Source organism: Meriones unguiculatus, chromosome 8 (genome assembly GCF_030254825.1).
Source record: "Meriones unguiculatus strain TT.TT164.6M chromosome 8, Bangor_MerUng_6.1, whole genome shotgun sequence".
NCBI lineage: Eukaryota > Metazoa > Chordata > Mammalia > Rodentia > Muridae > Meriones > Meriones unguiculatus.
The window spans coordinates 20,581,787-20,608,487 of NC_083356.1; the positions used below are offsets into that span (position 1 = coordinate 20,581,787).

Below are 26,701 nucleotides of genomic sequence, written 5' to 3' on the forward strand. Positions count from 1 at the left end.
ACAAAGGGAGTTCCAGGACAGCCAGGGCTTATTATACAAAGAAACCCTGTCTCAAAAACAAACAAACAAAACAAAACAATAATTAGCAGTACCCATAAAGTTACATCACTCTCAGATATAGTCTGCCCTTAACTCCTTAAATGACACCCCCAACCTCAGAGGTCACATGCAGTGGAATGCAAGACATGGGGCCAGAATCCTCCCAAGCATACCAACAAGCTCACACACAAGAGGCTCCATCTTACCTTCCTTGTCCACACGGAAACCAAACTCATCATAGCAGAACTCTGGGTGCTCTGCAGACTCTTCCTTCTAGAACCAGGATTAGGAAGAAGGCTGTCTGTCCTCTACTGTGAAGCAGTTCCCAAAGACACCACTCACATGCTGACTCCTAAAGCCCACCCTGATAAAGGCATGCCTTCTCATTCAACTACAAGGGATCACTGCCATCACCAAATTCTCCTGTGTCTGCAGGCAGGCTTCCTCCTAGCTAATGACTGATTCCCACAGGCCCAAGGAACTAAAATGTCCTCTGTAGTAGTGAGCCTGTGACCCTGTGTGAAGATGCAGTGGGTCATCGTTCCCAGAATACTTGCAAAGTAAGTCTCTTCATGAAAAGTACAGGAGCATGGCAGGCTGGTGCCTGGCAATACTAATTGCTATACCTGTGTGTATTTTGCCAGGATCTCCTGGGGCCATATGCTTGGAGTCAGGGCAGAGAAAGGGCCACTGGCAGAGGGCATATGGTTTCCTACAGAGATCAGAGAGAAGAACAATCAAGAAAAGCAGAAACACCAGGCCTGGTGGCAATTCACACCTTTAATCCCAGCAGAGGCCAGCCTGGTCTACATAGTGAGCTCTCATTCCAGGCCAGCCAGAAGTACATAGTAAGATCATATCACGAAGGCAGGGAGGGAGGGAGGGAGGAAACTAAGGAAGGGAGGAAGGGAGGGAGGGAGGGAGGGAGGAAACTAAGGAAGGAAGGAAGGAAGGAAGGATAGATGAATGTGGAGGAGAGATCCCTTCCTTCTCCAAGAGAATCACTATTAAAAAAGATGGGCTGTACAGGGTGGTCTGAGAGGGCTAGTGCAGAACCCTAAAAATGAACACTGTGGGAGAGCAACAATGCCCACCATACAAACTTGGATTCTTTGCCTCCTTTCCCACCAGAGTGGGCAGATTCACAGGCCAGAGGAGCAGGGAGCCAGAGACTTGAACACAGAGCACAGTATCAGTCATTGACCTGAGAGCCCAAAGCCTTTTTGTTCCCTTTTCCCTTTTGTTTTCAGTTGTGTGGGTTAAATTTCGGAGAAAAGGTCTCATAGCCCAGGCTGCTCTATGCTCTGGTATATGCCGAGGATCTGCCTCAGCGGAAGGCCGACTACAAAATCAGCAGTCAGCTCTACCACGGCTCCTGGAGAGTGGGCAGGTCTCGTTCCCACCTGACATCATGTGTTGTAGACGGTGGCAGGTCTTCACAGAGGTAGGTTTAGATGGTCATTATTGGCATCTCTGCCTGTCATGAGGCTCCTCAGGCTTCACTTGCCCTGTCAGGAGAGCCCAAAGGAGAGGTCATGTCATACCATTCTTCTCCTGGAAGTTTTTGGTTTTTTTGATGAGAGAAAACACATACACATACACACACACACAAAACAAACAAAAAACAACAAACAAACAAACAAAACAAGCCCTATAACTGGTTTCCTAGAGCCACAATATTTAGTGGGTTTTTGTTTTTGTTTGTTTAGTTTTTTGGAGGGGGCGTTGTGGTGCTGGATGTTTTGCATGCCATATTCCCATATTCCCATTCTACAAACTAAGGCAAATTTCTCTCATCATTTTTAAAGTCTGCCCTGCGTTTTCTGTCCTCTTTTTTCTGTTTGTTTGCTTGTTTGTTTTTTAAAGACTCAACAGTAAAGACACAAAAGCCCAATTTAAAAATACATAAGAGGGCCTAGAGAGATGGCTTAGGGGTTAAGAGCACTGGCTGCTTTTCAGAGGACCTGGGTTTGGTTCCCAGCACCAACACAGCAGCTCATAACAGGCTACTTGTAACTCTAGTGTTGTGGATCTAATGCCCTCTTCTGGCCTCTGCGGGCATTGCACATATGTGATGCAGAGATGCATGCAAGCAAAATACTCACATAAAACAATTTTTTAAAAGATATTTGTATATACATTTCTCCAAATAAGAGAGAAATGGCCTATACCATTTTGGTCCCCAGTTGGTGGTGGTATTTGAGGGAGTTCAGGAGGAGTTCAGCAAGGCCTTGCTGGAAGAGGTTATCAGTGGGAAAAGAGTATAGAGCTTCACCCTAGTCACAAAACTCCACTTCATGCTGCGGTAAAGTGGTGGTCTATCAGCCTCCTGCCACCACGCCACCTGCTGCCATGCTTCCCTGCCATGACAGACTCTTATCCCTGTGCAACCATAAGCCCAAATAAACTCTCATATAAATTGCCTTGATGGTGTTTCATCAACAACAGAAAAGTAACTAATACAGTTATTATGTGAGTCCACTGAAATGAAACACTAGAAAAGGAAAATCCGTATAGACAGAAAGTAGATCAGTGGTTGCCAAGGGTTTATGGGGTGGTGTGGACAGTGATGGGCAGCACCTTTCCATCTGGAGTGATGGATATACACTATAGTTACAGCAATTCTTGCATGAACTGTATACTTCAGAGCTTGTCATCTATACCACAATTAAAAGAGACACTATCTTTTGGTGAGGTAGCACATGTCTTTTATCTCAGCACTCCAAAGCAGAGGCAGGAAGATCTCTACAAGCTGAAGATCAACTTGGTCTCTGGATTGTGCTCCAGCCAAACAAGGCTACCTAATGAGACTGTCGGGTTGGGAGTGTCTTCTGGGGATCTGGATTCCGGCATCAGCTCTGCTAATCCCCACTTGTTCAGAACCTGGACAAGTATATTTCACTCTTTGAATCTGTTTTCTTACCCATAAAGTGAACAGCACTACCTCTGCCTTACAAAGATCATGAAGATTAAGGTAATCAAAAAAGGCCTTCAATCACACTGACTTATCATCAAGAAACCGGGATACTAGTAATTTCTAGAAAATGACTGTTGGGAAAAACAAAACAAAACAAACAACAACAACAACAAAATGCTGTTGGTACCTGGGCCTTGTGCCCAGACTAAAGTACACTAAAAACTATTATATTAAGCCCTATGAAATTGCTGGTATTTGTGTATGATAGCCTATATAACCAACAATGCCACACAACATGTGTCCAGATGAGATGAGATCCTAAGCCTCTGTACATAACACAAAGGAGGTGGTTTGACTGTTCCTTAAAGAAGAGCAGAGCATCTGGGCGTGGTGACTTTCTTTACCAGCCTGGTCTATATAGTGAGTTCTAGGCCAGCCATGGCTACATAGTAAGGCCATGTCAGTGAAAAAAAAAAAAAAAAAAAAAAAGAAGGAAAGAGGAGGAGGAGAAGGAGAAGGAAGAAGAAAAGAAAATACGGCAGAGTAAAGCCATGGAAGAAAAGAGGCTGTTTAAATGGAGGAAATGACACCTGCCGTGGAGGGCAGAGGGCTGGAAGACAATTGTTAACCAGCAGTTCTTTCCTTCTCAGCAGCTTCCTACTCACTTGCCACTCAGCAAACAATGACTGAGCACTGAACCAGGCAACCCAACAGTGAGTAAGTCAGGCTGTTGCAGTGTACGAGATGGAATTGTATCAGAAGAGAGGGCATTCTGTATCATATCAGAAAGAGCCTTTGAGAGCTGAGGTCTGAGCAAGGGTCAAAAGGAAGCAAGGGATCAAGGCCTTGACTTCACTGAGAGAGGGATTCAGGAGCAGGGAACAGCCAGTGAGCTGAGAGCCTGGGGTACATGGAGGGGAACAGACTGGGAGGAAGCAACAGCAGGAGCCAAGGGTACCTCACCCTGAGGACAGGCCCTTGACCTTTAGTCAAGGAATGACAGGCCCTTTAGTCTCAGAGAATGGAGAAATCAGGAAATTCTGAACATCCATGAAGCAAAATCTATTGGAATTAGACAAGCTCTCCAGGTGCTCAAAAGTCTTTGGAGACTGCAGGGCCTAGCAGATGACTCAGGGTATGAGATGATGTGGGTGCCTGGGTGAAAGCATGGAGAATTGGTCAGATTGTGGACACATTTTTAGAGGCTATGAGCTTTGTTTGCTATTTCCTTCATGTGGCATTCCTGGACACGTTTACTTCAGGCTGTCCTTAAGCCTCCCAGATGTGATACTGCTAAGCTGGGCAGGCAGGTTTTTCAGCTTCTGGTTGCTATAGAAAATTCCCTGAAAGCACTCAGCTGCGAATTGACAGAAGTAACCCAAGGAGTTAGTCATGTCTTGGTTACCTGGTCTGTGGCTGCCCTCCTGTTGTCTTTTTGTTTACTTTTGGGTTTTCAAGACAGGTTTTCTCTGTGTAGCCCTGGCTATCCTGGCCTCATTTTATACAGCAGGCCGGCCTCAAGCTCACAGAGATCTGCCTGCCTCTACCTCCCAGAATGCTAGGATTATAGATGTGTGCCACTGTGCCTGGCTCCTCCTGCTGTCTTTTAAGAAACAGAAACTCTGGAAAACTGTAATTGATGCAGCCACTTCTGAGGTGCTCTGAAGAAATTGTAACAATTAACTGCACAAGCTTAAAGGACCCAGTTCGGATGCTATGTGTCCCTCCCTAGTTTCCCAACCCCACAATTTCCTCTTAGGCTAATGTTGCCCACTGCATGCAGGCACAGAGGTACTGTTCACTTCCTGTGGGTCTCCTGATATGGGCTATCGGGACCTACACACCTGACAGGGCAGCAGTGCTGCTGCCACACAGGTGGCTTTCTGTCGACATCTTCCAGGAGACGCAAAGGCTGACCCAACACAAGCCTGTTTTGGTGGCACCTAAGATCCTGAAGATCACTTTTTCTCTGCAAAGAGATGAGGCAATACTGAAAGCTGCAGGTAACAGATAACCTGGTAAGAGTGCTCAGAGCTGGGAAAGTCTCAGAAAAGCTAAAGGAAGGAAGAAGTTAGTATGGACACTAGAGATGCTTTCAGTACTGACATCTGTAACTCCAGTTCCAGGGGACCTAACATCTTCATCTGACCTTGGGCACCAAGTGGATACGAAAACACTCATACACATAAAATAATCTAAAAATTTTAAATAAAAATAAATTTTAAAAGCTTTTATAAAATAAAATAAAAGTTCATTATTGCCACTATGACAGTATAAAGGGTTTAACCTTTCAGAGATGATTGGTTGTGTCCATGCCTTTAACTCCAGCACTTGAGAGGCAGAGGCTGTTAGTTTGAGGCCAGCCTGGTCTACAGAGTGAGTTCCAGGACAGCCAAAGCTACACACAGAAAACCTGTCTTAAAAGAGAGAGAGAGCGAGAAGGAGGGAGATTGGTTTAGGTCAGGCATAGATCCCACACTTAAAATACCAGCATTCAGGGAGCAGAAGCAGGAGGGCTGCACATTTAAGGTCCTTGGTCAAAACAAACAAAAGGTGAAGGACATTAGCGAGTAGGAATGTGGAGTCACTGGTCTTGGTTGTTCTTGCTGTATGTTTTATAATCTGGCCTATGTTACCCAGGCTGGTCTTGAACTTTTGGGTTCAAGTGATCCTTTTCTCTCAGCTTCAAATGCTGAGACTGTAAACACATGCTGCTGTGCCCAGCTTGGTCTTGATGTTTTTACGTTATTTTCTTTGGGAGTATTTGGAACTATAACTCCTTGACGTTTCATGCTTTTTCAGAATTTGGAAAATCTAAGTAATATTCCTAATTGAAAAATCTGAAACTTTACTTATTTGCATACTCACTTACTTACTTGAGGTAGGGTCTCTCTACACAGCCTTTGATGTCCTGGAACTTGCTATATAGACAAGGCTGGCCTTGTCTTCACAGATTTGCCTGTCTCTATCTATACTGGGATTAAAAGCATGTGCCACCATGTCTGGCTTGAAACTTTTTAAGCATCACTCAAAACTCTTAAGAGCTCTTGCTGCCCTTACAGAAAATTTAGGTTCAATTCCAGTATTAACATGGTGGCTCACAACTGTCTTTAACTACAGTTCCAGGAAATCCAATGCCCTTTTCTGGCCTCTGAGGGTACTTCCTATATACTGTGCACAGAAATATATTTAGAAAAACACCAATATACATAAAACAATAAGATAAAATGTAAAATATTTTAAAGATATTTTTATGTACATGGGTGTTCGCCTGAATGTATGTATGTGCACCATATGTGTCTCTGGTGCCCAAGGAGATAAGAAAGGGTAAGATTCTCTGATAATAAAGTTTCAAATAGTTGTGAGCCATCATAGAGGGTGCTGGGAGTTGAATCTGGGTCCTCTACAAGACCAAGTACTCTTAACCACTGAGGTATCTATGCAGCCAAAAAGAATAATTAAAATTTAAAGATCAGTGTGGTGATACACACCTTTAATCCCAACACTCATGAGGCAGAAGCAGGTAGAGCTCTATAAGTTTGAGGCCAGCCTGGTCTACAAAGTGAATTCCAGGCCAGCCAGGACTACATAGGAAGACCCTATTTCCAAGCTAATTAATTAAATAATTTGGATAATGTTATAATACATGTATTACAACTCACTAATTGCACTGATATAAGAGAGGTGCCAGTCTCTATGCCTTCCTTCCTCTGGTGACAAGGCCACTACTTGCTACCTCAAATTTCCTTCTTTGGGGATTTAATGTTTATACAAAACCAAGTTGAGAAAAAGTGGAGGGGAGAAGAGGATAAAGTGCAAATAGCTTATCTGTAACTGTGAAAAGGATCCCTTTCCTTCTTATTTGTAGGTAACACTTTACCAACACAGCACAGCTTGAATTTGACATCTTAGCAACCTGGGAAGAGCTAAGCATCTTAAACTGCTAAATGGTGCAGCCATTACTTTTCAAGTTATTATAGGAAGCCCTACCCCCAGCAGTGTAAGTAACCAATGGAAAATGAACTGCAATGCCTCAGAACTAGAGCTGACAAGCCCCAGTTTTATTCTGTAAAGGCTGGACAAAATCCCCAGACACCCCAGCTTTCACATGGGGTTGCAGATGATTCTCATCATGCTGAAGGAAAATACTTTTTTAAAAGCAAAAGGCATAAAAGCAGCCTTCAGGAAAAGAGATCTTACCAAAGAGATGAGCAAAGTATAGCCATCTGCAAAGTACACTCCTAGGAAAAATGATGCCATTTCCAAACCTATTTTTCACAATGCTTCTATGTCTCCTGAGTTCTGTACAAATGCCCACAGGACCATCTTATCCACTGGTAACACAGAAAGATGTAAACAAAATGAAAAACTGAAGCTACAGCTACTAAATAAATAAGCTCCTGGCAAGATGTAGAAGGAGGAAAGACAATTGGCTACATAACTACAAGACCTTGTCATAAAAATAAGTCAATAACCAGGTGGTGATGGCACACGCCTTACTTTCAGAACTCAGGAGGCAGAAACAGGCAGCTCTCTGAATTTGAGGCCAGCCTGGTCTACAGAGTGAATTCCAGGACAGCCAGGGCTACACAGAGAAACCCTGTCTAGGGGTGGGGAGTGGGGTGAGGAGTCATCTTCTGATTTCCACATGCTCTCATCCATCCACATACATAGAAAAAATGTGTATTTTAAAAAAGAAGTTGTGGTCTGAGATGTAGCTCAATGCTCTGGGTTTAATCTCCAGCACACACAAACAAAGCATGATGGCATATGCCAGTAATGCCAGCACTTGGAGGCAGAGGCAGGCAGATCTCTGAGAGTTCAAGAACAGCCTGAACTACACAGCAAGTTCCAGGACAGCCAGGGCTTCAGAGTAAGACCCTGTCTCTAAATTAAAAAAAAAGAAAAGAAAAAGAAAGAGAAATTAACACATCTGTCTAACTTAGAGAACTTGGGATCTGCTTCTATGTTAGACATACACATTACTCAAATTCAAGATTAGGTTAACAACACTGTTGGCATTAAAGACTAATGTGCTGCCCCTCGAAGCAAGACAACTGACTTTATCTACACTTGTATTTTTATATTTACTCTAATTATAGCACTGTGAAAAACTGCTGTGATGAGTAGTTTTAATTGTCAATTTGACATGATCTAGAATCACTTGGGAAGGGAGTCTCAATGAGGAATAGTCGGGCTGACCTGTGGGCATCACTGTGGGAAATCCTATTTGGGTTAATTAAGGTGTCTCAATATATAAGGCAGAAATAATAATCAAGGTCACCTGATGTCAACTTTGGGCCCCCACACACGAACACCTTCGCATGCACACTACACAGAGATACAGACACAAAAAAGGGAAAAATTTAGAGAAATATCCCTAAGCCATCTCTCCAGGCCCCTTAAAGGATATGTTGATCAAAAGATCTCAAACTACCAAGTGCTGACATCACTTCTCTGGTGCTGATTCTCCTGGGTCTGGGAAGGAAAACACTGAGACACTGGAGTCTGACTTCCCCACTAGCTAGTCTTTCAAATTCTAGTTCTGAGAGGACCTCTAACAAACTCTTTCTGACTCCCATGTTCATCTACCTCCTTCTCTTAAATTTTTTTTATTTATTTTACATATGAGTGCTCTATCTGCTTGTACACCTGCATGCCAGAGAAGGCACCAGATTACATTTTAGATGGTTGTGAGCCACCATGTGGTTGCTGGGAATTGAACTCAGGACCTCTAAAGAGCAGACAGTGGTCTTAACCACTGAACCATCTCTCCAACCCCTACCTCCTTCTTTTGAAAGAATCAATCTCTGATAGATACTCCTAATGTTTTCTACTTCATACTGTTTATATACATGTCTGTCTGTCCTACATCCAGTACCTGGTCCAGAGTATGATACTGGACAATAACCTCATAGCTCCTACTTTTCAATATACTCTTTTCGGATCCTATCCTATTGCTCTCCCTGCTTACAATACACTTTCATCTGACTATTCCATCTTTAATGCTCAAGCATTATCTTCATTAACACAGCCCCTGCCTCAGTTTGTGTTTGGTGTTGGTCTTTGTTGGAGTTTCTACTGCTGTTATGAAACACTCTGACCAAAAACAACTTGAGGAAGAAAGGATTTATTTCATTTATGCTTCCAGGAAACAGTTCATCACTGAAAGAAACCAGGGCAGGAACCTGTAGGCAGGAGCTGATACACAGGCCATGGAGGAATGGTGCTTCCTGACTTTCTCTTTATGGCTCACTCAGCCTGTTTTCTTGTAGAACCTAGGACCACCAGTCCAGGCGTGGCACCCACCTACAGTGGGAAGGGCCCTCCCATACCACTAAGAAAAAGCCCTTACAAGCTTGCCTACAGCCTAATCTTATGGAGCCATTTTCTCAATAAATGTTCTCTCCTCCTCTCAAGATGACTTTAGCTTATGTCAAGATGACATAAAAAACTAGCCAGCACAGTGTTCCAGTTTCTCCATGTTCCTAACCAACCTGTCCAGACATACCTCATAGCTTCCATTCACTTCAGGCTTTCTCCATGCCAAGAACTCTAATAAGCAGAGCTAGATTAAAACCTGTAGAAACATAGGGCGTGGTAGCACATGTTTGTGATCCCAACACTCTGGGAGGCAGAAGAAGGCAGACCTCTGTGAGTTTGAGGCCAGCCTGATCTACATAGCGAGTCCAGGATAACCAAGGCTATGTAGAGAAATCCTGTCTTGAAAGCCAAAATCCAAAAAAACAAACCAAACAAAAAACCTGCAGAAGCCAGCCAGGCATAGTGGTGCACACTTTTAATTGCAGCCGGAGGGAGGCAGAGGCAGGAGGCAACAATTCTATCAGCTGAGGCCAGCCTTGTCTACATAGGGAGCTCTAAGATAGCCAAAGCTATGCAGAGAGACCCTGTCTCAAAAACAAATAAGCACACAAACAAAAACAAAAAACAAAAAAAGTGAAGGCATGCAAAAAATAGGGCATACATTTCACATAAAATAGAAGGCAAGGTACACTGGACAATAAGTATACTTTTACTTCTTGTAGTTTTTTGATTTTGTGTATATGTGTGTGTATAGTATCTGCATGTGTCTGTGTCAATGCCAAGTACTTTTCACTATTTTTTTAGATTTATGTACATGAGTAGTTTGCCCATATGCACACTGTACATATGTTCAGCACACTGTTCAGAGGCCAGAAGAGGGTACCAGGTCCCCTGGTACATAAGTTAGATGGTCCTGAGCCACAATGTGAGTACTGGGAATTAAATCTAGATCCTCTGGAAGAGAAGCCAGTGCTCTTCACCTCCCTCTTCCTTTTTTTTTTTTTTTTTTTTTTTTTTTTTGAGGCAGGGTCTCTCACCTGGAGCTCACCAATTTAGCAAGACTAGCTGGGCAGCAAACCTCAGAGACCCTCCCGTCACTGCTTCTCTACAGGATTATAGGTGCATGGTTTTGCCTGGCTTTTTATGTGGATGCTGGTGACCTGAACATTCAGGTCCTTATGCTTGCACAGAAAACACCTGATTTAGCTATCTCTCCAGTCTCACCTTTAATACAGCTCCTGTATGCTGGCACAGGTCCTAGCTGGCATTAGTCCCTATAATCCCAGCACTAAAGAGGCTAAGGAAGGAGAACCAAAAGTTTGAGGCCAGTCTGGGTTACATTATTGTTTCAAAAATAAAATCAGGGCCTGGCAGTGGTGGCATGCACCTTTAATCCCAGCACTTGAAAGGCAGAGACAGGCAGATCTCTGTTGAGTTCAAGGCCAGCCTGGTCTACAAAGTGAGTTTCAGGACAGCCAGGGCTACTCAGAGAAACCCTACAGACACACTCTGTCTACAAACAAACAGGCAAACAAACAAACAAAACCAGGGGCTGGAAAGATGGTTCAGCTCCTAAGAGCACTGAACCTGAGTTTGAGTCCCAGAAGCCACATGGCAGATCACAACCATCTGTAAACTTCAGTTCCAGGGGATCCAATGCCCTCTTGGGCCTCTGAGAACACCAGGTATGTATATGGCCACAGACATACATGTAGGTAAAACATCCATATACATAAAATATTTTTTTAAAGGTTTATTTATTTATTATGTATAGGTTATTCTGCCTGCATGTACACCTACATGCCAGAAGAGGGCACAGGATCTCATTATAGATGGTTATGAGCCACCATGTGGTTGCTGGGAATTGAACTCAGGACCTTTGGTAGAACAGCCACTGCTCTTAACCTCTGAGCCATGTCTCCAGCCCCTAAAATATTTTTTTAAAAAATAAAATAAAAATAATAAAATATCAAACGGTGAGGCTTGAGAAATAGCCTTAGCCAGTAAAGCACTTGCCATGTAAGCATGAAGACCTGAGTGTAGATTCCCAGAACCAGTATAAAACCAGATACAGTAGCACCTGTCATCCACTTTCTTATGTGGATGACATCCACATTTGCAACTGTCATCCACATTTGAAACTGCTTTTTCTTTGTTGTTGTTTTCTGAGACAGGGTTTCTCTGTAGAGCCCTGGCGGTACTGAAACTCACTCTGTAGACCAGGCTGGCCTCAAACTCAGAGATCTGCCTCTGTCACCACAATCAGCTGAAACTGTTTTTCTTATAACTTGATACTGATAAGCCAATATTTCCTGCCATCAACATTATTACCAATCTCTCTGGTGGGACCTCTGCCTCCAGTTTTGTCACCCCCTCTATCCATTATCTTACAATCACACGATCTTTTTTTAAATAATTTCCTTCCACTCTTTAAACCTTTTTGTCTCCCTTCAAAAAAAAACAAAAACAAAAAACAAAAAAAACCTGCCGAGCACAGTGGCATACCCTTTCAATTTCAATTCCAGCACCCAGTGTCTCTGAAGGCCAGCCAGGACTACGTACACATGCATAGTGATTTCAGAGCAGCCAGGACCACCTAGAGTGATCCTGTCGAGGTGGGGGTATGGTGGGAGATGGGGGAAAGCAGCTAAACTTGTTGACTGACTATATACTAGAGGACCTAAGAACCCTGCTACCTACCTCTCACTGGCTCTCAACCAGCTCTGTAGCATCTGTTACAGTATATTCCCCAGATACTGAAACCTGTTTGCATCCTCAAAGCACCGTGTTTAATGGAGTCTTGATATAAGGGCCATTGCTGCCAACCTCTAGAACTGTTCCTCCCCCAAACACCCCACTGACCCTTGTTGAAAACATGATTATTCTATCACCTTTTACGACCCTTAGTGTGATAGTTGAGGTAAACTCCCACTACAGCCTCCTCTATCCTGCACCAGCAGAGGAGCAAAGCAACTTCCTTACTCACTTCCCCTCCAGCTCCCGCTCCTACAGGTTTGCGACTAGGACTACTGTCCCTTCCTTCAGTCAATATTTCCTTTGTGACCAGGGATAGAATGTTCTTTTAGGCCAGAGAGGTGTGTCAGTCTAACATAGAACACACACTGGGCAAACACAAGCCAGGCAAAGAGGAACCTCCCCTTGAGCAGCATGCCAGGGAACAGGTTGCCCCTTCCTGCTCAGCAGCCATGAGAAATGCAGCCCTCCTAATAAAACTTGCTCAGGCTCACAATCATCTCTCTGAGGCCTCCATGGATCACTCACCTAATAGTTACAGCTTGGCAGTACCCAGCTGGGAATGAGGGAAGCCAGAGCAAAGTATCTGCATGGTCCATTTTTCCACCACTAAGGGTGAAAAAGAAACACGTGAACTAACAGAAACTTGTCATTCAGGTAGCCCGAAAAAGCAGCTAAGAGTTTTTGAGGAAAATAAAGTTTTTTGATGACCAGCAAAAAAGCCCACTCAGATCTTTATTTTAAATGTATAGTAACATAGGGGTCTGGAAATGTATGATCCCTAGTACCACACAGAAACCGTCTATGGTGTTGTAAGCTGGTAACCCCAGTACTGTAGAAGTTGGGGCAGAAAGATCAGAAAAGTCATCTTTGGCTGCATTCTAGGCCAGCATGGGATACACATATGTAAGACCCTTTCTAAAACACACAAACAGATGAAAATAAGCTAACAATATGAATTGGTGCTGGAGGAGTGACTAGTCGTTAGGGTGCTGAACGAGCAGGAGGACCTGAATTCGGACCCCAGCACCCACATACACAGTCAGACATGGCAGTGCTCAACTTCACTATTATTATTTTGCAGGCCTGCCTGCCAGAATATCTTGAGGGTTTTTTTTGTGTGTGTGTGACAGTTCTTTATATTTCATTTTATGTGTGATTTAAGTAACCAGGTTGAGGGCTGGGGACAGCACATTGGAAAGAATGCTTTCCTAGCATTCACAGACTGTGGGTTCCACCCTCAGCACTACAAAATAAGTAAAAACAATATACTTAAATATTCCATCGTAGGAATAACATCACTATATTGAAGTAACCCTAACTATCAAATGAACTTTCTTGCCTTAGCCTGCCCCATATACATTCCTCTCATTGCTTTTTCTGTTCATACTCCTTTTAAACAGAGCCAAGGAACGATCCACACATAATGATCTTCACTGTGGTTCAAAGCCTCACCTGCATCTCTGACTTCTTCGCTGTGGTTCAAAGCCTCACCTGCATCTCTGACTTTTGCTGTGAAGCAGCACCACATTATGCAACTCAGGCTGTCCTGGAACTTAGTAGCCCAACCCGGCTGGACGTTGGGGCGACCCTACCTCAGCCTCCTAGGTGCTGTGATTACATGTGTGAGGAATTATGCCCAGGTCTCATTAACTTTATATCATATTTCCTTCTGTGCTAATTCAAAATCCCCACAATTCTGATGACCTCTGAGGCTGGCTATGGCTGAAGAGCAATAAAAGTGTGCCAGGAGGAGGGAATACTGGAGACATGACTTAGTGGTTGTACTGGCTACTTTTATGTCGACTGGACACAAGCTATAGACACCTGAGAGGAGGGAATCTCAAGTGAGAAAATGCCACCAGAAAATCAGGCTGTAAGTGCACAAGCCAGTAGGACATTTTCTTAATTAGTGACTTACGGGGAGGGCCCAACCCATTGTGGATGGTGCCATCCCTGGGCTAGTGGTCCTAGATTCTAAAAGAAAGCAGGCTGAGCAAACCATGAGGAGCAAGCCAGTAAGCAGCACTCCCCCAGGAGTTCTGCATGAGCTCCTGCCTCCAGGTTCCTGCCCTGTTTGAGTTTCTGCCCTGGCTTCCTTCAACGATGTCCTATGATACGGAAGTTTAGAGAAATAAGCCCTTTCCTAAGCTGCATTGGTGGGTTGTCATGGCAATAATAACTCTAAGCAGGTGGTTAAGAGCACTTGGAGCTCTTGCAGAGGACCCTGGCTTGATTTTTGGTACCCACATGGTGTCTTACAACCAATGTAACTCCACCTCCAAGGGATCTAATGCCTTCTCTGACCTCCAGAGGCTCTTGCATGCACAGGATACACATAAACTACCCGGGCACACATATGTAAATATAAATACATCTTTAAAACTGCTGTGTAGTCTTTTTACTTATTTTCTCTGTTCTCTCTTTTTACTTTCCATTTAGGAAAATAGATTCTCTCTTTACACGTTAACTCTTCTGCCCACTGTAGCCTTTCAGACCAGGCCTCTGTGGTATCTTACTCTGTCTACTGTCATTCAAGCTCTTTTCTATCAACCTTTTTGTTTTTTGTTTTTGAACTCACTATGTAGACCAGGATAGGCTCAAACTCACGGATATCTGCCTGCCTCTGCCTTCCAAATGCTGGGATTAAAGGTGAGTACCACTACTTAGGTCAACATTTTTTTTTTTAATCTGCTCTACTGACAAGGCACTTGCTAATCAACTCACTCCTTTAAACTTTGTGGCTTAGCTTGCTTGTCTTAACAATGAGATTCTAAGGTCTCATTGCTTTCTTCATCATTTTATGGATGGAATCTTCTTCCTGTGGACTGACTCCTTACCCAGCAGCACTGGATTCACCTAACCTACCCAGGTTCTTAGAATTTTTTTCTTATAATTCTGAGATATTAATTAATCACATCAGATTTTCTTCTCTATGTAGTGCTTTCTCTCTCTCTCTCTCTTCTTTCCTTCTTTTCTTCTCCTTCCTTTCTCAAGACAAGGTTTCTCTGTGTAGCCTCAGCTGTTCTGGACTCACTCTGTAGACCAGGCTGCTTTAGAACTCAGAGATCCGCCTCCCTCTGCCTCCTTGAGTGCTGGGATTACAGGCGTGCACCACCGTGCCCAGCTTATTTTTTTTTATATGTAGATGTTTGTGTCTATGTGAGTGTACACCATGTGTATATGGGTGCTGTAGAGAACAGAAGAGGGTGTCAGAGCCCCCGGAGCTGGAGTTAACAGGAACCAAACTCTGGAAGAACAAAAAGCACTCTTAACTGCAGAGCCATCTCTCTAGCCTCTCAGCCTTATTTTTTGAGACAGGGCCTGTCATCTTTTGGCTAAACTGGCTGGCCAAATCAAGCCCCAAGATCTGCCTGTCTCTGCTCCCCAAATACAGGGGTTACAAATGTGTGCACCAGAGTGCTGGAGAGCCTAACTCCTGGCCCTTGTGCAGCGAGCACTTTACCCATTGAGCCATCCTCCCAAGCTCCCCAATTCCTTTCCCACCACATTTTACTTATTTTGTGCACAATCAACAAGGGAGTCAGAGGACAACTTGTAGAAATTGTTTCTCCCTTCTACCACTTATGTCCCAGGGACTGAACTCAAGCCTTTAGGCTTGGAGGCAAGTACCTTTACCCACTGAGCCATTCATCTACCCCATAATCTATTTCTGCATCAAGTTTTAAAAAATTTAAAAAAAGTTTTTTCATGTTTTCCTTTTGTGAGAAGGGTTTCTCTGTGTAGCCCTCGCTAATCTGGACTTGCTTTGTAGATCAGGCTGGTCTCCAACTCACAGAGATCCATCTGCCTCTGCCTCCCTGAGTGCTGGATTACAGGTGTGCACCACCGTGCCTAGCTTTACTTTTAATTTGTTTTATGTGTATGAGGGCTTTGCCTGCATATATGTCTGTATACTATGTGTGTGCCTGGTACTCACAGGGGTCTGAAGGGAGGGTCACAGCCCCTGCAGCTGGAGTTACAGACAGTTGTGAGCCATGTGAGTGCTAGGAATCAAATCCTGGCCCTCGGTGAGGGTAAAAAGTCCCAAGCAATAGCCATCTCTCCACCCTGCCTGGGTCAGATCTGAACTCGTGCATCATGATTCAGACAATGTAGGGCTCACGCAACATGCCCCTGTGCTTTCTTTTATTTTTCTTTTTTATTAACTAATTCAATTTACATCTCGGTCATGGACCCTTCCTTCTGGCCTCCCTCCTTCCCCCTCGTATCCCCTCTCCCCAATTCCTCAGAATAAAAGAGCCCCCTACCCAGACACCCCAGTTCATCTATTCAATGAGGACTGAGTCTTCCTCCCCTGTGACTGTGTAGGGAAGTCCGGACAGAGGGAAGTGATCAAAAAGCAGGCAACATAGTCTGTGTCAGAGACATCCCCCACTCTCCTAACTAGTGGACTGACATGAAGCCTAAGATGTCCATCAGCTTATCTTTTTGGAATCTATGCATTGTAGTATGTCTATCCTGTACTATCAGACTAAAATCCACTTATACAAGAGTACAGACCATGTGTGTCTTTCTGAGTCTGGGTGACCTCACTCAGGATGATCTTTTCTAGTTCCATCCATTTCCCTGCAAATTTCATCATTTCCTTGTTTTTAATGTGTTTTAACTATGTAACATTCCAGTTTTTATTTTGTTTTTGTTTTTAATCTATTCTTCAGTTAAGGGATATCTAGGTTGTTTTTCTTTATTGTTTCTTATTCTTAGAAGGATGCCTCTCATTTCCACTCTTCCCATTTTCCAGTACTCAGCTCTAAAATACCATTTCTGTGATGCTTTTCCTACTGCTTCCTCCCAACATCTCCTTATACTCACATAATGCCATACACAAACACCTAGCTAGCTGTGCACCTAAAATTTTCTGCTAGGGCTAAATCCTTCAGCATCTAGGATTTAAATTCAGGGTTTCCCAAAGACTAAAATGACTACCTGTCATAGCAGTACTTAGTTATTTAATGAAGAATCTACATGTATACAACTTCCTTCGTATACTTTAGATTTGATGAAAAAAGCTATTTACCTTATTTAAACATGGTGCTGAGGAAGTAAAAAGGCCTAGGTTTGATGATATGTTGTCACTTATGTGAGCCTTTTAGGCAAAACCTTCTCTCATAACCGCTGTTTTCCTTTTTTTTTGGGGGGGGGGGGCAGGGGTGTTTCTTTAGACAGGATCTCACTATGTAGCCCTGGCTGTCTTCACAGAGACCCACCTGCCTCTGCTTCCCAAATGCTAGGATTAAAGGCTTGCATCACTACACTTAGCTAACCTCAGTTCTCCTATCAGTAAAATTAGGCTTAAAAAGTACCTGCAGAATGAGTGAAAACATACTTACTGCCTCTAGCACCATGCCATGCTATAATCCCAAACATTATTGCAAAACAGAACCAAATTCTACCACATATTTGGCATGGAAACCCTATTTTTCCTCCAGCTTTTCAAGACAGGGTTTCTCTGTTTAACAGTATTGGCGGTCCTGGAACCCTGCTTTATAGACCTGGCCAGCCTGGAAACACCTCTGCCTCCTCCTGGGATTAAAGGTGTGTACCACCACACTTGGCTAGAAACCCTATTTTCTAAAGATGGACTGACACACACATTATAACCTATCCCACATTCTCTTAACATGTGACAATGACAGTCCTCCCCATTGAATGGTGAAGTTTTTAATGCCCCCTCCTCTTGACATGAAGCAAACTTCTGTGACTATTTCAACCTAGAGAATATTGCAGAACTAACACTATGTGGCACCCAGTTGTCTAATAAAAATGCCATGTGTTTACCAATTTCTACCAGTTGTGAACTCTTGTACACATCAACCACACTGCAATTTAGGTAAGGTCATGGAAAGCTCATGTATGTGCTCAAAAGCAAGCAAATAGGATAAGATCCAGGGGAAGCCACCATCAACACCCAAGACATGGAAGGAATATTTTAAAGGGGAAGAAGTGAGACAAAGTCTCACTGTACGGGCTGGGGAGATGGGTCAGGTTAAGAGCACTAACTGTTCTTCCAGAGGACCCCAGGTGGTGGCTACAAATATCTGTAACGGGATCTGATTCCATCTTCTGATGTGCATGAAGACAGAACACTCATATACATAAAATATATGAATTTTTTTTTCAAGACAGGGTTTCTCTGTGTAGCCTTGGCTGTCCTGGAACTCACTCTGTAGACCAGGCTGGCCTTGAACTCACAGAGATCTGCCTGCCTCTGCCTCCCGAGTGCTGGGATTAAAGGTATGTACCACCATCACCTGGCATAAATCTTAAAAACAAACAAATAAAAATACTTAAAAAGAAAAAAAAAGCGCTCTTACTCTTCCAGAGGACGTGGGTTCAATTCCCAACACTTATGCAGTGGCTCACAACTATCTGTATATCTGCTCCAGTAAACGAGGATGTGCTATCCTCTTCTGGCCTCCGAAGATACCAAGCTTGCACATGGTGTATAGACATACATGTAAACACCCATACAAATAAAATATAAATAAAAAAATTTCAAGGGGCTGGAGAGATGGCTCCAGTTAAGAGCACTGCCTGCTCTTCCAAAGGCCCTGAGTTCAATTCCCAGTAACCACATGGTGGCTCACAACCATCTATAATAAGATCTGGTGCCCTCTTCTGGTATGCAGGCAGAACATTGTATACATAATAAATGAATCTTTGAAAAAAATTTTTTTTCTAGTCTCATACTGTAGCCAGAGTGACCTCAAATTCACAGCAGTCCTGCCTCAGTTTTCTAGAAAAGTTCTGGCAATACATGTGTGAACCCCAAGAGCCTGCCAAGGAAGAACCTCGGAAGCAAGGCTCTGAAAAAAAAAACATTTGTTGACTAAATAAGTGAAGATACATGGATGAATGAGACCTCAAAGAATGGTAAACAGACAAAGGAGCTTAATACTGCCCACAATGGATGAGTTATGTATACGTAAACTATAGAGCAGAAGTCACTCTGTTTAAGAAAACCAGGCAAACAAGAGGTGGTGGCACACACCTGCAATCCCAGCACTCAGGAGGCAGAGGCAGATGGATCTCTGCGAGTTCAAGGCCAGCCTCTAGTCTACAGAATGAGTTCCAGGACAGCCAGGGATACACAGAAAAACCCTACCTCAAAAAAAAAAAAAAAAAAAAAAAAAAAAAAAGAAAAGAAAAGAAAGAAGGAAGGAGGGAAGGAAGGAAGGAAGGAAGGAGGGAGGGAGGGAGGGAGGGAAATCAGCTCTTGATAGAAAAGCAAAAGTTTGCTATCAAAGGGGGAAAAAAAGGATAAAGCCAGGCATGGCGGCACATGTCTGTAAGCCCTCAGGAGGCTGAGGCAGGATGATAGTTCAAAGCTGTATATGTAGCTTGGGCTATATAGCAATTTTTATTATTGCTATTGAGATGGGGGAGAGGATGTGCAACACATGGCACGCTCCCGTGGAGGTAAAAGAACAAACAACTCTGTAGCATCAGTTCTCTCCTTACACCTTTATACAGACCAAACTCAGCTCATCGGGTTTGCACCTGCTGAGGCACCCACTGGCCCTGTGCAGCCAGAACTACAGATGAGACTGCCTCAAAAAGAGGAAGGAAGAGAAAGTAAAAAGAGAAGGATGAAAGGAGCGCTGGACTTTAACCTTATTCTGGTCACACAAGTTTAGCATATTTACCGATGGAACTCAAACATAAGAAGAAGGAAACAACCTGCTGTTTACTGTCTTTAGAATATTAGCTATATGTTACATTATATAGAAAATGTAGCTAGGCTTAAAATACCCATATTATTTTGTGAAGGAAAAAAAATAATCTTCTTTTATACCTAACCATGCCTTTTCTAAACTTCTTTTTATTACTGACCCTGGATCTCCAGGCTAGCCTGGAGATTTCTGGGTTTAAGCAATCTTCCTGCCTCGGCTCCCATGGCAGTGGGAATACAAGCATGGGCCATCTTCTACGTTAAGAATGAGACTTTTGGTAATTAATTAGTGCTTTTAGCGTTCATGTTGATTTATTGAGAAGCTAGTCAATGAAAGCAATGAGTCAAAAGAGGCTACCCTAAAACACACATCATTAGAGACAATCACAAATATAAAGCTGGCCTCAGGGATAGCACATACTTGTAGTCCTAGTCCTCAGGATCTTGAGTTCAAAGCCAGCCTGGGCTATATGATAGGACCACATCTAAAACAAACAACAACAAAACACACGTAAATATTGCCAGCCACAGTGATATGCACCTATAATTTCTGTACCTGAGAGACAAAGGCAGGAAGATCAGGAGTTCAAGGCCACTCTTAGCTATATAGGTACTTTGAGACCAGACTGGGTTACAGGAGACCCTATCCCAAACAAACAAAACCTCATAAAACACAAATGCTTTAAAATGCAGAAAACAGAGCTAGGTGTAATGGCACACACCTTTAATCCCAGCACTCAAGAGGCAGAGGCAGTGGATAACTGTGAGTTTGAAACCAGCCTGGTTTACAAGGCAAGTTCCAGACCAGCCAGAGTTACACGGAGACCCTATCTCAAGAAAAGAAAAAGAAAGAAAAGGAAAAAGAAAAAAAAATGGGGAGAGGGTTAAGAATATGAATACAACTAGAAGAGAAACAACGTTAGAAGACACAGTAACAGCAAACTGTGCCTCCTGAAAATAGGTGAATGTCTCATTTGTGAATGATGACCATAAGGCAATGAGCCTACATTTTCAAAAGGAGTGACTTATTATATACATATTTAAAAAACAGTGCTGTTAAAACAGCTGATAATGTGCACAGAAACATTAGCCTCGTGATTGAGTCATATGCTGCTACTACTAGCACTCATCTCTACCATGAACAGCACAATAATCCCATAAGCATTTAGCCTCCAAGTTTTCACTCACCAACTGTTCATCTACAGAGAGGTAAGGTGGTGAATAAGACAAAGGCCCTACTTTTCAAGAGCTTACACTGAAAGCTAGTATCATAATGACGCACTTGTGACTCAGTTCCTAGTCTGTCAGACTCTGAAGCCTGCACTTTATCTTTCAACCAGATCACGTCTCACTGGAGGTGGGGGAGGGGTTCTCCCTGAAAGTACAGAGCCACACATGCAGGCTAGTACTACCTCTAGAGAACATTAAGGTTGAGCTCTGTAAGTGGTCCAGCAACTTTCCCCATTACTAAGACTAAAGACTACAATGTTAGCATTTAACACTCTATACTGACAATTTCCAACTTCTTTCCCTAAAGTCTCAGAGCAAAACTTACAGAAGGTGGGATATACAGTATATATCCAATACCCTTTGAAGTCCATAAAGGTGGAAGCCAGGTTGTAATACACTAAGGGGTAAATAAAAGAGAGGGATAGAATCTGCTCCCTTCCCTTTTTAAGACAAATTTTATTTATCCCTGGCTGACCTTAAATTATCTACATAGCTGAGGATGACTCTGAACTAATGATCCCCCTGCCTCCACTGGGATCAGGCAGGTTCTACTATATCCAGTTATGTGGTGCTAAAGATCAAGCCCAGGGATTCACACATGTTAAGACAAACAACCTACAAACTGAGCTACAACCCCAGGCCCAGAATCTGCTTTTTAGGGACAAATACAGAAAGAAGATGGGCTAAGTGTTCTGGCACACACCTTTAATCCCAGCACTGGGGAGGCAGAGGCAGGCAGATGTCTGTGAGTTCCAAGCCAGCCTAGTCTACAGAGTGAGTTCCAGGACAGCCAGGGCTACGTGAAAGAGACACCTTGTCTTCAAAAAAGGAAAATGGGAAGATTGAACTGGGAGTATGACTCAATGGTAGAGCTTGCCTAGCACACAAGAGTCTCTGGGTTTGATTCCAAGTACTACATTAAAAGGAAACAATGGGAACAAGAATGAGGAAAGACTTAAACATACTTGCTTTTGTTGTTCTACAGTGCTGGTATTAAACACACAGCCTTGCACATAGTAGGTAAGTACTCTATTATTAAGCCATCCACTCAATGCTTTGAATACGCTTGTCCACAACACAATTCAAAACACTGTCAAAAGAGCAGGAATGCTACACATTCGGATCGCAGGGAGAACTTGAGTTCTAGGCTATTCAGCATGCATTATGGGAGAAGGGGAGAAACTTTGGGGTTTTAAAGCGAGAGAGAGTTGACTAGAAGTTGCTTTGTCAGTGTTTGTAAGAATCACTTAACCTCCAAATCTTCTTTACACATACGTAAAACACAATACCCTACAGTTGACCGTGACAATTACAGTGTTGGTTAGGCAACGGGAATTCAATAACTGCTTTCAACAGTCTTTCTGCAAGTTAAAGCCACACTCCTGTGTCACACCTAACTGTCCTGTCCGGATTTCCTGTCCAAGTTTGTGTATATGCAGTGACAGGATCTTTATTTCCCTGTGTACCACCCTCTGTGTTACTCCCACTTCCTTGTGACAGTCTGAGCTCATGAATGGCTGCTGTGGAAAATTACTGCTGTTACCAGCTGAGTAACAGGCAGCGTATGGAGAACAGGCTGATGAAAGTGATGTCAAGTCACCAAATCTACAACGTTTTGGGCTTCTGCCAAAATCTTCATTGATAACAAAGAAGAGATAAATTGAAAACAAGCAGAGAGCATGTGTGTGTGTGTGTGTGTGTGTGTGTGTGTGTGTGTGTGTGTGCGCGCGCTTGTGCACAGGAAGACAGCGTAGAACAACAGAGATCACCTTCTCCGAACTTCCCTCATCTCTATGACATGCTGCCCCAATTCATTCTTCTGTCAAAGTGACAAGTTCCCAAATTCACAAGGAAAGATGGTGAGTGAGTTTTTATGTAGAGGCAACCACTTGTTCACAACCTTCTTTCTTCTTGATAGGAACTAAACAAAAGGTCTGACTGTTGTAAACCAGCGCTCTACCCAAGCTACATCCAGGACTCCCCACAGTCCCATTAAATTAATGTTTGTCCATTGCTCATATCCATCAACCAAAACACTTCCCCTCTGCCACAGACCACACACATCTGTGGTTTAAAAGGACAGAAGGTTGGGTGTGGTGATGCATGCTTATAACCCCAACATCTAAGGGACAGAGGCAGGAAGATCACTGAAGGCCAGCCTGGTCTACACAGAAAGCTCCAAACGGCAGTGGCAGCAGCAATCAGGGGCTGGAGCTATGGCTCTATGGTTACGAATGAATACTGCTCTAGCTGAGAGTCCAATTTTGGTTCTTAGAACCCATTGACAGCCGTTTGTAACTCTAGCTCTAGGGGACCTAAAGCCATCTCCTGGCCTTTGCAGGCAACTACGTGTACTCACAAACACACATGCTCACTCACCTTTATTTAGCACATTGGTTATGGGGAACAGAAATGAGTGTGAAACGCAGATAACCTAATGCTTACAGTCACAGGAGAACTGGACACTAGCAAAGGAATAAGGGGGAAAAGAACTAGAAAATGTGTGCACCTTAAAGCTTAGTCACCAGCACAGTTAGAAAAGCTACAAATAAAAAAAAAGATGAAACTGAAAATCAGTTCAATTAAAAATTTGAATTTGAGTGCTGGAGAGCACACACCGTTAATCCCAGCACTCAGGAAGGCAGAGGCAGGTGGATCGTTGACTTCAAGGCCAGCCTGGTTTACAAAGGGCGTCCAGGATAGCCAACGCTACACAGAGAAATTCAGTCTCGAAAAAACAAAACTAACCAACCAACCAAACTAACCTGAATTTACCTAGAAAGATGTCTTTTAAGGGATAATATATGTTGTTACACACACACACTCACATTCTGGGTCATCTCTAAATATCCCACCAAAAACAACCAAACCAAACCAAACCAAACCAACAAAATCACCGTGACCCATCACAGATTTCATACGCAGCACGGGACTGGAAGACTCGACACAATCTGTCACTGAAAAAGCAACTTCAAAACATCTGCATTTCCCATTATTGCCATATTAAAGCAGCCTGGATCCGCACCTAAATCTCAAGAGTTATTTCCAGAACTCCAACCGGAAGCACACAAGGAGATCCTGCCTCTACGTCCGCCTCAGTTTCCCCGATGCTAACCCAAGGCAGCGCGCTCGGACTCGGCCTAGATGCTGCACCTGAGTCTTAAACGAAAACATCCAAGTTGGCTCTGAGGAGGAGCTGCCACCCGCGGGGACCCCGCAGCACTCCTACTTCACCGGCTGGAGTCCCTGCGTCAAGCGCAGTTTCTCCCAGCCGCCGGGAGCCGCCGGAGGGGGTGGGTCTGTCACGCGCGTCCCGGGTCGCTGTGGGAGCAGCCGCGCCGCAGCAGCCCGACGCCCACGCCTGGGGCGGCGCCTGCCGGGATGCTTTCCCCTCAGCCCGCACCCCGCGGCCTCCACCCAAAGGGAAGGTGAGCGTCCGCCTCGCCGGGAGACTCGAGCCTCCTCACCTGTCTCTCGGCCACCTCAACACCTCGGCACGTCGGGTTCCCGGCTGGCTCCTAGTCAGCGCGCAGCGGCCCCTTTGCGCACGCGCGGGCCGCCGAGTTGGCGGCCGCGGGGCACGCTGGTAGCTGTAGTTCCCCCTAGAGACTGGCCCTCTTCACAGTCCAGGCCTCCTTTTGAAGACGCCTGAAGCGCCTGGTCGTTGGTGTCAGCTGCTCGGGGTTATCTTGGAGCAGTCAGGATGGGGTTGGTGCACAAGGCCGGAGACTGGCCTTCTCTTTCAGGCTCACAGAACCAGCCTCTAGACCAGATTAATCTAGTTTTCCATCAATCACAGGCCCTGGAGAAAGCACTAATTGGTTGAGGTCATGACGATGAAGGATGTGCGTGGGAAACATTTAAACACAGTTCCAAAGAACAGTCCAGAAAGATGACAACCGAGACTGTCGCTGCTGGCAAGGAACCTAGCTTTGCCTTTGCCTCATTTCAGAAAGGCTATCAGGAACTTCAGCAGCATTAAAGGGAAAGCTCACCCAAATCTGGGAAGACACTGACTGCGTCGAAGAGCTGCTTTCTAACCTCACACCTGTTCCTAGTGTGCTGCGTAGTTGTTCCAGATGAATGAAAGCAAAAACAACACAAGGCGGGCTCAGTCATGCCCTGACTGTACAATACGATACGCGGCTTACGAAGCGCTTCAGCGGGTTTTCCACATCACAAGAATGGGCAGAGTGAACGTTAACATTCCCACCCAAAATGGAGCGTGCGTGACTTCTTCCCAGCTGAGCAGACAGAGCCCCTCTCGACTTCCCTAACTCTATATAACACATCCCAAGCTCCTGACGCCATGCGCAGTTAGGGTAAAATTGCCTCCAAATGGCCCTGAGAAGCAGCTGTAATCTGCTTCAGGTCGGAGGAACAGTTGCCCTCCTCAGCCGCTCCTCCTAGAAGGGAGCAGCCAATAGCCAAAAAGCCCCACTGCGGTGGCTGCCAGCAAGCAGGCACAGCTGATTTCATGATGATGGACGCTGTTTCTCAGAAGGCTGTTGTGTAACCGTTTTAGAGAAGGACTGGTCAAAATAATGAGAGCTATTACGTGGCAAATCGGGACCTGAAATTCATTATCTAAGAAGCTTATTTGTGTTTTCAGCTGCAGAACCCGTTCTAATTACGTGCAACTCATCCCCAACACACACATTAAAAACTGAAAGATTGAAAGATGTAGCTTGGCGCCCCCGTGGCGCACGCCTCTAGTCCCAGCACACTCAGGGAGGTTGAGGCAGGCGGATCGCTGCCAGTGCTGGGATTACAGACGTGTACCACGCCTGTACACGTTTCGTGCGCCCAGCATGAAACATTTCTTATTTCAAAATGCTGCATAAGAACTCTACAGATATGTTTAGGCTACATTAGTCAGAAGCAGAAAGGAGAAGGAAAACAAAACAAAACAGACAACTGTTTAGAGCTCCTAGGGATATTCAGTGCCCAGGGCCAGGCTCTTCTCAATTCTAGCAATGCCAAACACATCAGATGGGACTCAAGTGTACTGACATAATTCAGCCAAACTGCACACGTGAGAAAACGGCACCTGCCTCACGATGCAGAGTAAACAGAGGCTTCGTCAGCTAAAACCAAAAAGTGACAGAGTTCTTGGAATCAAAAATTGTAGATGGACATGCCTGTAATCCCAACACTCGGGGAGGCAGAGGCAGGCAGATTGCTGTGACTTAGAGGCCAGCCTGGTCTATAAAGTGAGTCCAGGATAGCTAAGACTACACAGAGAAACCCTGTATTGATAAAACAAAAACACATCAAAAAATTTTTTAAGTTGTGCTATTTCGAGAGCAGACAGAAGTTGGACATGGTGGTTTAAACCTTTAATCCCAGCACTCTGCAGCAGAGGCAGAGGCAGCTCTGAGTTTGAAGCCAGCCTGGTCTACAGAGGGAGTTCTAGGAGAGCCAGAGCTACAGAGAAACCTTGTCTCAAAACAACAACAAAGTAAATACTTATTTCTCCTAGGCTATCACAAAGAAATGAAGCTGTTTGTTTGTATTGATATAGAACTTTGGTATGCAGCCCACACTGTTGTTGAATTTACTGTCCTCCTGCCTTAACACTCCCAAGTGCTAGGATCACAAGCCAAACAAGAAAGGAATGTGGGGTGTGTGTGTGTGTGTTTGTGTGTGCTCTTACGTGCGTGTCCATATCCGGGTCTCATGTAACCCAAGCTGGCCATAAACTCTATGTAGCCAACAACTTTCAACTTGTGATCCTCCTG

At 44.2% G+C, this 26,701-nt stretch overlaps 1 protein-coding gene across 7 annotated transcripts in view; it reads right to left on the reverse strand.

The window, feature by feature from the left end:
* Sgsm3 (small G protein signaling modulator 3) overlaps positions 1 to 24,545 on the reverse strand; it is a 32,822-nt gene extending 8,277 nt beyond the window's left edge. For 2 of the 7 annotated variants that reach the window (XM_021640333.2, XM_021640336.2), the window contains exons 1-4: positions 24,428 to 24,545; positions 1,443 to 1,547; positions 666 to 751; positions 246 to 312 (exon numbers count right to left, since the gene is read on the reverse strand). In XM_021640333.2, the coding sequence (XP_021496008.1) occupies positions 246 to 312; positions 666 to 751; positions 1,443 to 1,452 (163 nt within the window). In that variant the 5' untranslated portion in view covers positions 1,453 to 1,547; positions 24,428 to 24,545. Of the gene's footprint in view, positions 1 to 245; positions 313 to 665; positions 752 to 1,442; positions 1,548 to 4,800; positions 4,926 to 20,151; positions 20,175 to 23,985; positions 24,120 to 24,427 lie in introns of those variants that run through there. The other 5 variants (XM_021640334.2, XM_060389000.1, XM_060389001.1 and 2 more) reach the window with 5 other exon arrangements.
* Positions 24,546 to 26,701: the final 2,156 nt, after the last annotated feature.